The 16,291-nt window shown below is 34.7% G+C and overlaps 1 protein-coding gene across 6 annotated transcripts in view; it reads right to left on the reverse strand.

The window, feature by feature from the left end:
- Positions 1 to 16,291, reverse strand: part of LOC127177619 (arf-GAP with Rho-GAP domain, ANK repeat and PH domain-containing protein 1) — a 66,374-nt gene that overhangs the window by 21,636 nt on the left and 28,447 nt on the right. For all 6 annotated transcript variants that reach the window (XM_051129991.1, XM_051129990.1, XM_051129987.1 and 3 more), the window contains 7 exons: positions 15,363 to 15,432; positions 15,058 to 15,178; positions 12,853 to 13,043; positions 11,460 to 11,566; positions 9,974 to 10,173; positions 9,296 to 9,381; positions 9,024 to 9,206 (listed from right to left, as the gene is read on the reverse strand). In XM_051129991.1, the coding sequence (XP_050985948.1) occupies positions 9,024 to 9,206; positions 9,296 to 9,381; positions 9,974 to 10,173; positions 11,460 to 11,566; positions 12,853 to 13,043; positions 15,058 to 15,178; positions 15,363 to 15,432 (958 nt within the window). The remainder of the gene's footprint in view (positions 1 to 9,023; positions 9,207 to 9,295; positions 9,382 to 9,973; positions 10,174 to 11,459; positions 11,567 to 12,852; positions 13,044 to 15,057; positions 15,179 to 15,362; positions 15,433 to 16,291) is intronic.

Below are 16,291 nucleotides of genomic sequence, written 5' to 3' on the forward strand. Positions count from 1 at the left end.
GGATGTTTGGACAGCTGAAAATCAACCTCCATAATCACAGCAGGACACACACACACAGACACACACACACAGATGCACACAGAGTAAATGAAACCAGACCCACAAAGTAATCTGTGTAAATCGCAGCTCATTTAAAAACAATCTATGAGTCTCTTTCTCAATAACACAGACAGAAATCAAACTAACGTCCTTCGCACAGACGATAAAGCCCAGAAATATTCAACATGCTGTTATTTCAGAAATGCAGTGAGGTCACAAGGAGGAAGTAGGACAGATACTATTCCTGCACAAGGAGGTACGATAAGAGTAAATGTGGTAAAAGTGTCTCAAAGTTCACGTCAGAGTGGCTGGAAATGATCCGGACGAACAAAAATATAACATTTCTGACTGACATTACAAGTGACTCATCAGCTGCTGCATCATGACGTTCGTTACACAACGGTCATTGGGTTGAGTCCAGCAGAACGAACACTAAACAAAGCTAAAAGTTACCAAACATATAAATGTAAGTGTAGGGGAAAATAATCAAAAAACAAATGTCTGAAATGACTGTGTGTTTGAGAAATGTTCCTGTGTGTCCTCTGAATTCCCCTGCTCTGCTGCAGACCACCCACCTGAAGTCAACACACTCACACACACACACACACACACACACACACACACACACACACACACACGCACACACACGTTTGTTTTTGTGAATTGTGGGGACTTTCCATAGACTTCCATAGACCGCAGGCCGGTCCCCACAATGTCAAAAATTTCAGGTTTTACTATCCTTGTGGGGACATTTGGTCCCCACAATGTAGCAAAAAAACACACACACACACACACACACAACATGCAAGTAGTTATCTGACAAACAGGAAACAGTTTGTAGAAATTGGTGAACATAAATCTGTATATATGAACATACCTTGTGGTGTACCTCAAGGATCAGTTTTAGGTCCAAAATTGTTTATAATGTATATTGAAGATATGTGTAGAGTATCAAATATATTAAAATTTATTTTATTTGCAGATGATACAAATATATTCTGTTCTGGTGATAATTTACAACAGCTTTTGAAGGTGATGACAATTGAAATTAATAAATTAAAACATTGGTTTGATGTAAATAAATTGTCATTAAATATAAGTAAAACTAAGATTATGTTATTTGGAAGATATAAAATAAATCCTCAAATTGAATTGAAAATTGCTAATAAAAATATAGAAAGAGTATATGAAAATAAGTTTCTTGGTGTAATTTTAGATTATAAGTTATGTTGGAAACCTCAAATAAAGTATGTTAAAGCAAAATTGGCTAAGACTATAGCTATTTTGAAGAAAGCAAGATATATTTTGGATAACAAATCAATGCATATTTTGTATAATATATTTATATTACTGTATTTGAGTTATTGTGTAGAGATTTGGGGAAATACCTACAAGAGCAATTTACAACCAATATGTTTATTACAAAAGAGAGCAATCAGAATTATTAATAATGTGGGATATCTGGAACAGACAAATATATTATTTTTGAAGTCAAATATATTGAAGTTTATTGATTTGGTTAAATTTAAAACTGCACAAGTTATGTTCAAAGCAAGAAATGTGTTACTTCCGGGTAACTTACAAAAAATGTTTTTGGAAAGGCAGGGTGGGTATAATTTGAGGGAAAAGTCAAACTTTAAAAATACTAAAATAAGAACAACTTTAAAAAGTATGTGTATCTCTGTCTGTGGGGTGCAGCTGTGGAATGGTTTGGAGCATGTGTTGAAGCATTGTAGAAACATTAAACAGTTTAAAACATTGTATAAAACCAGTTTACTTAAAGGCTATGTGGATATACACAGGTGATTGTGAGAGTTGTGGGGGTTAAAAGGTGGATTGTATGAGAATGGGTGATTTGGTTGTTTTGGGAAGAAATTATTTGGTTGGTGTTTAGTTTTTGTGGAATTGTTCTCTTACAAAGATATTGGTATAATTAAAAGATATAAGGGAACTTCGGAATTGTATAGGGGGTGGGAATAAATAAGCTTTAGCTTCATCTCACTCCTTTTCGAACATTTTTTTTTTTGTACTGTATGAAGTTTTTTTGGGATGTTTTTGTTGGCACAGCAACACATGTATATATATATATATATATATATATATATATATTAGTTTGTTTTAAATTATGTTTTGTTCTAAATAAAATGAAATGAAATGAAAAACACACACACACACACACACACACGTATATACATACATATACACTACCGTTCAAAAGTTTGGGGTCAGTACATTTTTATTGTTTCTTCTTTTTTTTTTTTTTTTTAAGTTTATTAAAAGTTAAATAAATAATTTACATTGTTATAAAATATTTATATTTTGAATAAACACTGTACTTTTTAAACTTGTTATTCATGAAAGAATCCTGAAAAAAAAAAAAAAAAAAAAAAAAATCACAGGTTCCAAAAAATATTTGGCAGCACAACTGTTGATATTATCCAACATTGATCATTCGAATAATAAATCCGCATATTAGAATGATTTCTGAAGGATCATGTGACACTTAAGACTGGAGTAACAGCTGATAAAAATTCAGCTTTTCATCACAGGAATAAATTCTATTTTAAAGTACGTTAAAATAAAAAACATTATTTTATATTGTAAAAACATTTTGCAATATTACTGTTTTTTTTCTATATTTTTAATTAAATAAATGCAGCCTTGATGAGCATAAGAGACTTCTTTAAAGACTATTACAAGTCTTACTGACCCCAAACTTTTGAACGGTAGTGTATATCAGATCTGGAGTATGTGTGTGTGTGTGTGTGTGTGTGTGTGTGTGTGTGTGCCTTGGGTTTCCAAATCAATGTAACTGTCTGTGCGTCTGTTAAAAGTGCTATAAAACCACAGGTCTGGATCCACCCAAACCAGACAGTGTGTGTGTGTGTGTGTGTGTGTGTGTGTGTAAAGCATACACTGGAATGGAGAAGCAGACAGTACATAATCCTAAAAACACAAGCAGAAAAATACAGACAGTAATCTCCCTGAAATAAGCAAATATCCAGAAACCATCTGCGGCCAATAAAGCAAACGAACACACCGATGACATCATCATCACCAGACTCGCCTGGGCTCAAACACACACTGTACACCAGTGACTCACAAACTTTTTCTGTCAGCCGAAACTCTTAGATGTCAAATATTTACTTGAAGTCGCCCTGAGATCTTACGTTAATATTTCAATAATTTCACAACATATTTACATCTTCACAGTATTGTGATTTGCTTAAAGGTCACATGACATGCATGTAAACGAAGTAATATATAGCTGTATTTTTTATTTTGATCTTTTTATTTGAACATTTAAATATATAGAGCTGCCCGACAAGACAAAATATTATATTGCAATAAATTAGCAATTGTTATCATGTACAACCTTATCATGAAACTTTATTATTATTACTAGATAAAAAAGTTTGTCTAGACAAACTTTAGGTTGGCTTGAGAAAGTCTAGCCTGAAAGTTTAAAGCAGCTGTAAAAGCTTGAAGTTTTAAACTTTATATAGATTAGATGATTAGCATGTTGCTAGTATGATTCGAATGTTGTTGCCATGTTTCTAACATTTTTCTAGCATGTTTAGCATATTTTAGCATGATTAACATGTTACTTGCATGATTAGCATGTTACTACCCTGTTTCTAGCATGATTAACAAGTTACTAGCATGTTTCTGACATGGCTAGCTAGTTACTAGCATGCTTCTATTATGATTAGCATGTTGGTAGCATGTTTTCTGGCATGACTAACAAGTTACTAGCATTCTTGTAGCATGATTTCTAACATGTTTATAGCATGATTAACATGTTACTTGCATGTTTAGCATGTTACTGGCGTGTTGCTAACATGTTGCTAGCCTGTTTCTGGCATGACTAGCAAGTTACTGGCATTCTTCTAGCATGATTAACAAGTTATTAGCATGATTAACATGTTGTTAGCATGATTACCAAGTTAACAGCATATTGATAGTATGTTTCTAACATGACTTGCACATCACCAACATGTTTCTTGCATGATTAGCATGCTATTAGCATAATTAGCATGTTGCTAGTATGTTTTCTGGAATGACGAACAAGCTACTAACATTCATTTAGCATGATTAGCATGTTATTAGCATGATTAGCATGTTGTTAGCATGTTTTCTGGCATGACTAACAAGTTACTAGCATTCTTCTAACATGATTAGCATGTTATTACCATGTTATTAGCATGATTAGCATGCTATTAGCATGATTAGCATGCTATTAGCATGTTGCTAGCATGTTTCTAACATGATTAGCAAGTTAAATTATGTTTCTAACCTGACTTGCACATCACTAGCATTTTGCCAGCATGTTTCTGGCATGATTAGCATGTTATTAGCATGATTAGCATGTTGCTAGCATGTTTCTAACAAGATTAGCAAGTTAATAGCATGTTTATATTATGTTTCTAACATGACTTGCACATCACTATCATGTTGCCAGCACATTTCTGGCATGATTAGCATGCTATTAGCATGATTAGAATGTTGCTAGCATGTTTTCTGGCATGACGAACAAGCTACTAGTATTCATCTAGCATGATTAGCATGTTGTTACTATGTTTTCTGGCATGACTAACAGCTTATTAACATTCTTCTAGCATGATTAGCATGTCATTAGCATGTTTCTAGCATGATTAGCAAATTAATAGCATGCTGCTAGCATGTTTCTAGCATAATCAACAATATTATGTGTGGTGATTTTGCAGTGTTTCATCACATATGAAGATTGCTCTCAAATTGCTGCTGAAACCTTATTAAGGATATTATTATATTATTATTTAATAATCATTATTATTATTTTTTAACATTACAAAAATAAATAAATATTACTTCTACAAATTGCAGTTGTACTGTAAAATAAAAAAAAAGAAATTTAATTATATTAGTTATTATTATTAATTATAAAAAATACAAATTTAATAATTCATTCAATCCTGAAGCTTTTATTTGCAAACCTGCTGTAAATGTCTGTCCTTCAGTAACATCAGTGAATACAGTGACTGTAAACAAGTAAATAGCAGTACTGTGTATTTCACCTAATTTCATTTCTAAACCCTCCGTGTTTTTATTCTCGGACAGTCAGCAACGTAATTTACAGACTTTCAATCTCCACCCAAACAAAAGCAAAGTTAACAAGCATTTCCTGAAGAAAACAGAAGTGATGAAACCACCTAAAATAAGTCTAGAATCATTTAAACACAAAAAACATGTCAAAACTTAACAGAGACACACAACAGCAAATCACCTTTTAGCATGAAAATGAAAACAAGCAAAAACACCAATCAGAATCAACCTGTCATCAATGATGGTTTAATAATATATGAGACACACAAACACACACACACACACACAAACACGCACACACACGCACACACACACACACACACACAAACACAAGAAACCCCTCCAGCGTGTGTGAACGTGTTTGTTTATAACATGTAGCACTGAGATTCCAGACGACTGTAATGGAAACACACACACACACACACACACACAAACCTCTTACACAACCTACAGTGTGTGTTTCCAGCAGATTAAATCAGATACACACACTGAATTAATCTGACAGCAGGCAGGAAAAACTAAAGAGAAACGTTACATACAGTGATCAGGATGTTGTCATTACAACTTCCACAACAGGACACAAACTCACTCACTCTCTCTCTCTCTCTCTCTCTCTCTCACACACACACACACACACACACACACACACACACACACACACACACACACACACACACACACACACGTTTATTTAGTTACCTAAGTGGGCAGATTACATAGACACTTTATTGTTTTTATATACAGTTAGTTAAATACTACAACAAAACACTAACCCACAAACTAACCGCAACAGAAAACTTTGGGGCATTTCTTCAGTTAAAAAACGTTTTATATTGTTTTTACAGCTGTGAATGTTCACAAAAGGAGGTGTTTGAGGTTGTCACACACACACAGAGCACTTTGACACAGAAAAACAGAGAAAAAAGAGAAGAAAAGCGTGTCAGGCAGGAGAGAAATTCCACACGACATACACACACATATGACATCATACTGAAACACACATGAACACACAATACAAGCACACACATACCAGCATAACATTAACACAGAACAGAAACACACTCATTCATCAAGACATTAGTAAATCAGTGTGTGTGTGTGTGTGTGTGTGTGTGTGTGTGTGTGTGAGAGACACAAAGCCATCCATTGAGGAAGGTAAAACTGCTGCTACAGAAAGAATGTGAAGAGACACACAATCATGGTCTCCTGCTCATTCTCTCGCTCTGTATATTGTTGGGTGGGTCTGTCTTAGCATTCCTTAGTCTTGCAGCACAAATACACACTCACACACACACACACACAGACAGAGCACATGTGTCTAATGTGATGTGTGTGTCTTCCAGTAAATGTAACTAACATCATGTGAAAGATGCAGAAAACCTTCAATCAGCAAAACACACTTAGAAAACACTTAAAACATCAACATAAACACTTATAACACATACTTAAAATACACTTAAATGCAAACACTTAAAAAAACATTTACACACACTTACAGCACTCTTACAACACAGATTTAAAATAAACACACCAAACTTAACACACACACTTAAAAACAGACTTAGAACATCCACAAACTCACTCTTCTGAAAAAACACACGCTATTAGAAAATAATGCACACAAGTCACATTTGAGAAAACCCAAACCATTTTAAACAACAGAAAATGCTGCAACAACTCACCCAGCTGACTGGTACGAGGCTGAAAGTTCAAAGGTCAGGTGTGCGAGTGTGTGTGTGTGTGTGTGTGTGAGAGAGAGATATAGGAACAGTGCAGAGATGCACAAACACACACTAACGTGAAACACGGCCGACTGAACAACAGAATGAGAGAATGAAGGGCAGAGAGGGGTGGTGTGGGCGGAGCCTATGAATGAGTGGGCGGGGCTTGATAAATCACTGCACTAGGAGCTGGGGGCGGAGCTTAGTCACAGTCTGATCAACAAACCTGAAACTGCCTCTCTCGCTATCTTTCAGTCTGATTAGCAATCTGATGCAGGAATGACTCAAAACAGAAGATGGATATTCAACAAAATTACACATATACATCAACTTTTAAAGGGAGGAGAAAACTATAATATAAAATCTGGATCCTGCAGAAAAACCACTGATGCAAAACTATGGGTAGGGGTCAAAGGTCACTCACAAAGTTCTGTATGATGCATCATAATGCAGTTAAAGATCACATGTCAGAGCATTCTGCTGCGTCTGTCTGTCTGTCTGTCATCAGCCCGTCTCTCTCTCATCCGTCTCTCTTTATGTGAGTGAATGGACTCTTTGTCTCTCTGTTTCTTCTCTTCCCACTGAAACAGCACAGAGGAATCCTGGGAGCTCATAAGTGTGTGTGTGTGTGTGTGTTTTAGGAAGCAGATCACATCACGCTGTGATTGGTTTTGTGTTGTTTTGGTGGACTGCAGTGAAAGCTTCCTGTGTATTTGTGTGTGTTAGTGTTCGTACAAATGAATCATCTCATCAGAACTTCACACACACACACGCACACACACACACACACACATATATCAGTGCTCATCACAGACACAATGGTGATGACTCTAGATAAAGTCCAACACTAACCGTAAATCCCACATGAACTGATTGACATCGGAACATCAAACACTTAAACATGACAAAAATACCACTGTTTCACTGTAACACACACACACACACACACACACACACACACACACACACACACACACACACACATACACACACACCACAGTGAACAAACTCAGATGACAGACTTGAACTAATGCCAGTATTTGTGGCCCTGGACCACAAAACCAGGAGCAATTTTTTTTGCATCACAACAATACATTTGATTAATATTCAGTTATCAGGGCTCTATGCTTACTTTTTTTTTTTTTTTTTACAGTACAGTAAATATTTCTAGAGCACGTTTTAATCAATAATTCAAAAATCTGATAAAAAAAAATTAGCCTTTTCATTACGAGGTGATATTTGACTCCCTAAAGTGATTTAAAGGGGAATTTTATTTTTTCCTTTGTAATGGCATTTTCTAACTTTATTAAAAGTATGTTATCGTTTTTTAAAATTATATTTTACAAGTGTTTTAAAATTTCTAATTAAAACAACAGCATAAGTTACCAATAAAATGAAATCAGTATTAACAAAATTAATTTGTACTACAGAGGTGGCACAGAAAAACACAAAAGTGGCTTGTAGGTGTATTTTCTGATGTTTAATGAGGCTCCGAGGTGGCGTGAGTGCATTTAAATTGTGTTGAGATTAATGTTTTAAACATAACATTTTAAATATAGGAATTTAAATAACTGAAAAGTTTAAAAATGAAACTAAAACTGCCAGTAGGTGGCGGCAAGTCACTGATTTAATTGCTGAATCATTTGTTCATTTGATTCGTTCGAACAGCTGATTCACTCAGGAATAAAGCAAGTGAGTGTCTTGAAATTGAATCACTGACTCACATTGATTCACTTCGACTCACTTGAGATTAATATTCATTTCTTGTTTATTTAACTGTTGTTTAATAAACTGTTGTTTATTAAACTCCCTTAAAAATCATTAAAAGCTGTCACTCATCTTTGTTCATTGCTCTCTTCACTGCACAATCAATCTCTGTTTACACTTTGTTTATGAAAGGATTGCTCAGATATGTCTGTGATACGTTACTCAACGTTGAAAACACACAGAAACCTTTGAAGCTCCCCTCAGCGCAAACACAAATATGCTGACCAGATCAGTCAAATATTTTTTCAGTCACACGCAGTGGTTTTCAGTCACAAATGCAAGAAAGCAATGTTTTTGCAAGTAGTGTTTTGCTTAAGACAGTACAAACCCATTGACCAGACTGTCCTTCACAGTTTTCATTTCATTCACAAACCATAAAATATTATGTGTTTTGTGTTTACGCTGACTTACGTTATTCAGTTCTTTCTGGTTGCCGAACAGCGGGTGATATCGGCGGTATTTCCCCTCGCGGTATTTTGCCGTGATGAAGCGGCGTCGGTCCTCGCTGCTGCTGTTCAGGTTCAAGGCCTCGCTGGGCGGGACGTTCGCCGCCCAAAACTGATTGGCTCGTTCGTTTCCTAGAGCGAGGAACAGCTGGGAAACAAGGAGAGGACTGATAAAGAGAAACGCAAGGATTTCAAGACTCAGAGAAAAATACAAATAAACAGCAAAACAAAACGCACCTGGATGAGATCTTCCGTCCAGACCTTCTTGTCCATCTTGAGACTGCGTACTTTCGATATGCTCGGGCCGAGACCGCGATGCTCTCCTGTCACAGACAAACACACAGACCAGCTGAAGAACTAATGCAGCACGATTTGGGGAAAAATGTAATGGCAATTTTTATTTCAAATGTAGAACTGCATAATTTGGCCACAACTTTGCAATTATATATCAAATGTCTATAAAATAATAATAAGAAGAAAAAGAACTTTAAATTATTAGATTATAATAAATAATAATTATTATTATTATTATTATTATTATTAAATAAAAAACAAAAATTACTAAATAAAACAAAATAAGGCTTCATTATAATATTTAGATGTAATAAAAAAAACGTATTTAAGAAAAAAATAATAATAATTGTATTACATTACAACTGTAAAATTCCAATACTGTTTTTTAACTATATCTACTTAGCTTTCATTTATTTTTTATTTCAATATTTAATATTTAGAATTGATTTATTTAGAATTTAGATTATTTTTGTTTTATCATTTATATTGTTTGTTATATATATTTTGTTGATATGCACTTTTCATTGTGGTTGGTGCATGATGAATTTACATAATACAAAAGGTTGCACACCAGCTTTCCTCATGCTTGTTCAGCTGTCATTGATCGTGATTGGTCGTTACCTGCACATCGCTTGCAGAAAACCACAGCCAGGTTGATAGCCGCCCACTCGGGTTTGGCAGCGCTGCAGTCGGCACACATCTGATTGGACGGCTCCGCCCAGATGCGCTCAGCCACTTCGTAATTGGACAACGCTTCTGCGATAGAATCACGCATGGCCTCCACCCACTGATCCTTCAGCTGGTCCGTATCTGCTACAAAACTACAGAAACACACACACATCACATAACTTCTCTCCTGCATCTGCACAAATATCCAATGCTGTCTGTTTCTGGTAATAGTGCAGTATTACATGTGACCCTGGAGCACAAAACCAGTATTTGTAGCAATAGCCAATAATACATTGTACGGGTCAAAATGATAAATTTTTGTATTATGCCAAAAATCATTAGGATATTAAGTAAAGATCATGTTCCATGAAGATATTTTCTACATTTCCGACTTAATTTTTGATTAGTAATATGCTTGCTAAGAACTTCATTTGGACAACTTTATTGATGATTTTCTCAATATTTTGATTTTTTTTTGCATGCCAGATTCCAGGTTTTCAAATCGCTGTATCTCAGCCAAATATCGCCCTATCCTAATAAACCAATAAATCCAATAAATCTCAATTTCAATAAAAACAAAAAAGACCCTTATGACTGGTTTTGTGGTTCAGGGTCAGAAATGCATCTGATTAATGGTGCTGAAGCATCCCATAAAAATCAGCAGAGACACATGTTTCCCAGAGTTCAGTTATTTTAGTTTTTAATTTAGTTGCATTAGTGTTATTTATAGTAATTTCACTTCATCTGCCCTGATTTAAACTTCTTCAAGTTCTTAAATTTTACGTAAGGTCACTTAAGACTTAAGACCTTTTTTTTACAATATTTTTTAATATTTTATATTTTGAGTTAAATTTAATTGTTAAATTTTAGTAATTGTATGTGCTTTTTGTAGTTGAGTTTTTTTCTTTCTATTTTTATTTTTTATTCAAATATATATAGATATTTTTTTATTTTAGTAGAGTAACACATTTATTTTAATTCAGTTCATATTTATATTTTCGTTTTGTATTCGTTTATAAGTAGTTCTGTTTTGGCGGTATGTAAATAAATTGCGCTGGGTTTTCTACTGAAGTACACTGAGTTAAACTGGTGCATTTCACACACAGATGTCACATCTGACCTTCAGATTCACTGAGCAGCACAAAAGAGGAAAAAACTCTGCAAACGAGAACAAATATACAAAACCACAACAGATGTGAGAGATGGGGCCAGAGCTCTCACACACACACACACATACAGAGTTATTTCAGCTGGCCGGATGAACTGACACAAAGTGACTTGAATAAAACAGATAAAAAGAGCATAAATAAGATCAACAGAAACATGAATGCATGACGGGCAGAATCTTGAACAGGAGCTGAGCAGTTATGAATACATGAATGTGAACGAACAAATGAATGAACGAGTCATTACATGAACAAGCAAGTGAAAGTCTCACCTGAAAATGCGGTACGGTGTGGTTAGATCAAACGCTCTCCGATCCACTTCCTTTACATTTCCAACATTCATATCGATGGAGGTGATGCCGATTCCCAGACGATAATCCTAAACACACACACGATACAAATATATACTATGTTTACTATGTTTGCTTGCTTCCAGGATTTTTCAAGCGCTACTTTTTAGACTCTTAAGGACTTTAATTAGAAATCCCACTTATGGTTTAATGTTTTCTATGTTCTACTGAATAAAAACGATGTGCAAAATCGCTCCAAAGTCCCAATCTGAATCAAATGATTCGTGATCCACACTCCTAGGTTCTGATCTAATGCAAAAGATTCACAAACCTGCTCTGAAGTTCTGATCTAAATCAATTGATTTGTGATCCATGCTCCGAAGTCCCGATTTGAACAATGATTCCCAAACCATCATTTCAAATCGGGACTCGAACCGCAGAGTGCAAATCACAAATCATTAAATTCGCGATACACAAAGTTTCGATCTGAATCAAATGACTCGCAAACCCGCTCTGATGTTCTGATTTAAATCAAATGATTTCCAATATGCGATTTGAAGGCCCGAACTGAATCAAATGATTCACGATACGCGATCTGACTGGAGCGTTTCGAAACAGTGAATCATGTCACAACGTAATGGTTTTTAAAATCATTCCAAGCGATGACAAACTTATTTTGATAGAAATAAAAAGAAGTCACGAGTTTGAATCAGTCTGAGCTGTTCTAGTGCAAATGACTCACTCAACTGATTTGGTTCGTCTGTTCCTCTTTTTTGCATCTTCAGTCATGTTCACACGACACTGTCAGTACTACTACTGGTTTAGCTTGATAGTTTTATGACATTAACTAAAACACGCAAAAAAAAAGTATGCTTTTTTTTTAATTGCATGAAAAGATATGTGATTATTAAAATATTAAACACTTTTTTTCATAGATACATTGTCTTTCAATAAGTTAAGCACTTTTCAAGTCTTCAGGAATAATTGCTGTTTTCAAGGGTTTTCCAGACGTTAAATTTTAAAGAGTCAAATTCAAGGACTTTAAGCACCTTGTACGAACCCTGTATGTTTTATCATATTTTACTAAAACCCCCAATCTATGCAGATATAAATGATGTAACTAAACATCTGTTGATATAAAACAGACAAATGTAACAGCACACACACAAATGCAAATTTACAACTCCCAATGAACTGATTCACTGAAATGAATCTGATTCCTCTGACTCCATTAAAAAGCATCATGAGCAACGTAAAAACACGCTGATGCAGAATTCTGTATCTATAATCACATTATTATAAATAATAAACTCATTACTGTGTAGTAAAGCATGAAAGTGTTTCGTTTCTGAAAACAGACAGAATGAGAGTTTACCTCAGTGTTTTTGTAGAGGAAGACTTTATCGGCACACACCACCGTGTAGAGTTTGGAGCGCAGGCCGCGCAGCTCCAGGTAACCCTTCATCTCGTAGTTCATGCAGGGGTTAAAGGACATATCCAGACTGGTCCGCCCGCGGGACACCCCGACACAGCTCTTCAACGCCACCACCCAATCGCTCCGCTCCGCTGACAAACACACACACACAGGGTTCATACAAATACTGTAAAATGAAATTCCACAACATTTCAAGCACTACTTTTTGGATTTTCAAAGACTTTAATTAGAGATCTCACTTATTAAACAATGTCTTATCTTCCAAATTCTAGAAAAAGATAAATAAAATATAAAATATACTAATAAAACAATAGGGCAAAAATAAAGCGAAGCACATGCAAAGTATGCAATGATGTCAACTTAAACAAAAAGAGAAAGAGAAATAAAGCACATAATATTTAAAATAGGTATTGGTAGGGACGTGTCATAGCATCTCTACTAAATTCTACACCCTTGAAAATCATAAAATCATCATATATAGTTTTCTCCAGAAGAACAGATTCAGCTTATGGAATGTAAGTCAGACACTGAAGTCAGTTCCGATCTTAATAATGATTCGCGAACAATCGGATCAGGACTCGGAACGTGGAATGCGAATCATTCAATTCGCGAAATGATTCATGATCCACACTTCAAAGTTCCGATCTTAATAATGATTTGCAAACCATCGGATCAGGACTCGGAACGTGGATTATGAATCATTCAATTCGCGAAATGATTCACGATCCACGCTTCAAAGTTTCGATTTGAATAATGATTCGCGAACCATCGGATCAAGACTCGGAACGTGGATTACGAATCATTCAATTCGCAAAATGATTCATGATCCGAGAACCACCGGATCAAGACTCGGAGAGTGGAATGCGAATCATTCAATTCGCGAAATGATTCACGATCCACGCTTCAAAGTTTCGATTTGAATAATGATTCGCGAACCATCGGATCAGGACTCGGAACGTGGATCACGAATCATTCAATTCGGCTCCTAACTTCCGATCTAAAACAAATGATTCGTGATATGCGATTTGAAGCCTGAGCTGAGTCAAATGATTCGCGATCCAATCAAATGAATGTGATGAAGTCACGAGTTTGAATCATTCGGAGCTGTTCCAGCGTAAATGACTCACTCAATCGATTCGATTCGTCTGTTCCTCTTTTTTATGACATTAACTGAAATAACTGAAAAAAGTATAATGTTTTTTGAATTCTGTGTAAAAAGATATGTGTGTATACAATTATTTCATAGATACATTGTCTTTCAATAATTCAAGCACTTTATTTTTCAAGTACCTCTTGAGGAATATTGCTATTTTCAAGGGTTTTTCAGTCCTTATATTTCAAAAAGTCAAATTTAAGCACCTTGTATGAACTCTGCACACACTTGAGTCATTTCAGTGAGCGGACGTCCTGCATTCTGTGTGAAATTGACTGTTTTCACAAACATCACACTAGGCTGATGTTAACAAGTGTAATATACGTTTACATCCTGTGACTGCACTGCTGAAACTGTTTTAGTGTTTAACTGTAACTGTTAGTGCAGGTTTAATAAAAAATAAACACTTAAATTTATTACAAACATTTTTTTCTGATGAAGAATAAACATGTTTTTTATAATAATAATAATAATTTATTATTATTATTATTATTATTATTATTATAAAAAAACATGTTTATTCTTCATCTGAAAAAAAATGTTTGTGATAATTAAAATAAGAAAAAGAATCAAAATAAACACTTAAAATGTAATATTATTAATATTATTATTATTAATAAAATAAAAAAGGTTAAATATAGTGAAGTTTATTTTGTTTATTTTGCACCAGACAGTTCTGTGTTGTGGGGTCAGATCATTTTAATTAATTCATCATTTTCATTAATTAAAAAAATATATATAAATCAATAATTAAAAAGAATGATTAAATATAAGTTATTCTTTCCCAGAAAGACTGTGCTAATATTTGTGCTGAACTGTGTGTGTGCTGTATGTCCTTGTGTATTTGTGTTGTGAGGTCAGTTGTTCACATGAACTTTAGTTTCACCAGACCACAAAACCTCACTGATCATTAGTGTGTCTCTCATTCGCAAACACACTTTATCATCTGCTTTAAACAATACACACACACACACACGAGTCTGTACACTCACAATCGCTCTCGGCTCGGAACAGGAAAGTGCGATTGTGCGTCACCACTTCAAACTTCTGCTCGCCCACCGTGACCACGCCGGTGATGGACGCTGTTGGTATGATTCTCTTCGAGTAGATGTCCTGCAAACACACACACACACACACACACACACACCCACACCCATACAGAGAGGCGTTTAATCAGCAGCGGATGTTAAAGGCCTTGTGAAGTGAGATGCATTCATAAAACACTGAAGAACATCAGGTCTTTTCACATGCCATCAAGAGTGACGCCGCAAACGTGACATTAACCAATCAGAATCACCTTCTCAGTGTCGAAGTATCTCAGGTATTCAGTATCCAGTTTGACCCAGCGCCGCTGGTAGATCAGAGACCTGCACACACACACACACACACACACACACAGTGGTTAAAGTAATGCTCTGGCCTCAGTAGAAGTGAATCAATAGTATCTGCAGCATCACATATATTTATCATTTATTTAGTGCTTTATTTACACCACTAAATGATCTTGCAGAATTGTTCAAATAAATTCAGTTATAATTTTTAGTTCTAAATAACTACAAATACAGAATGGCAGAAATCTTCAGTCACTAAGATGAGTTATATAACTATAAAAGTGTGTTATTTCAAAGTGTCTAAATCTGATTTTGTGTCTATATCATTTTGACGTATAATCACACACTTTAGCAGCATGTTAACATGCATAATGTGTAAATCTTGAGAATGTGACACACTAAATTAAATAATTTCAGTGTTTTCTTTTCGTGCCTTATCAATGTTTAACTGTTTTTCAAAAAGGTTTGTGATTTAAAGAAAGCTTTTAATTAAATAACAAAACAAATGGAAATAAATTAACAATTATATTAATAGCAATAAATAATAAAAATTGTAAAAAGGATGAAACATTTTATTTATTTGCAAGTCATGTGACCATTAACTCAAATGCAAAAATTACTGAAAATATTTTAATATATTTTTTTATAATAAAAATGAGTCCAACAAGGGGAAAAGTTCAGATAATCACAGAAATTGTATTTTGTTTGTAAATTTCACCTCTTATTGGACTTTTTTTTACTGACTTTTTATTATTATTATTAATTATATTATTTAAAAACTCCAGTATTTGGACATCTCACAGCTTTTTTGCCAATCTGTTTTGAATAAATATTAAACAAATTCTCTTTAATTTTTTTAACAACTGACATTGAGTCTCCTCATGGAATCACGTGG

This window comes from Labeo rohita, chromosome 15, assembly GCF_022985175.1.
Source record: "Labeo rohita strain BAU-BD-2019 chromosome 15, IGBB_LRoh.1.0, whole genome shotgun sequence".
NCBI classification, from domain to species: Eukaryota; Metazoa; Chordata; class Actinopteri; order Cypriniformes; family Cyprinidae; genus Labeo; species Labeo rohita.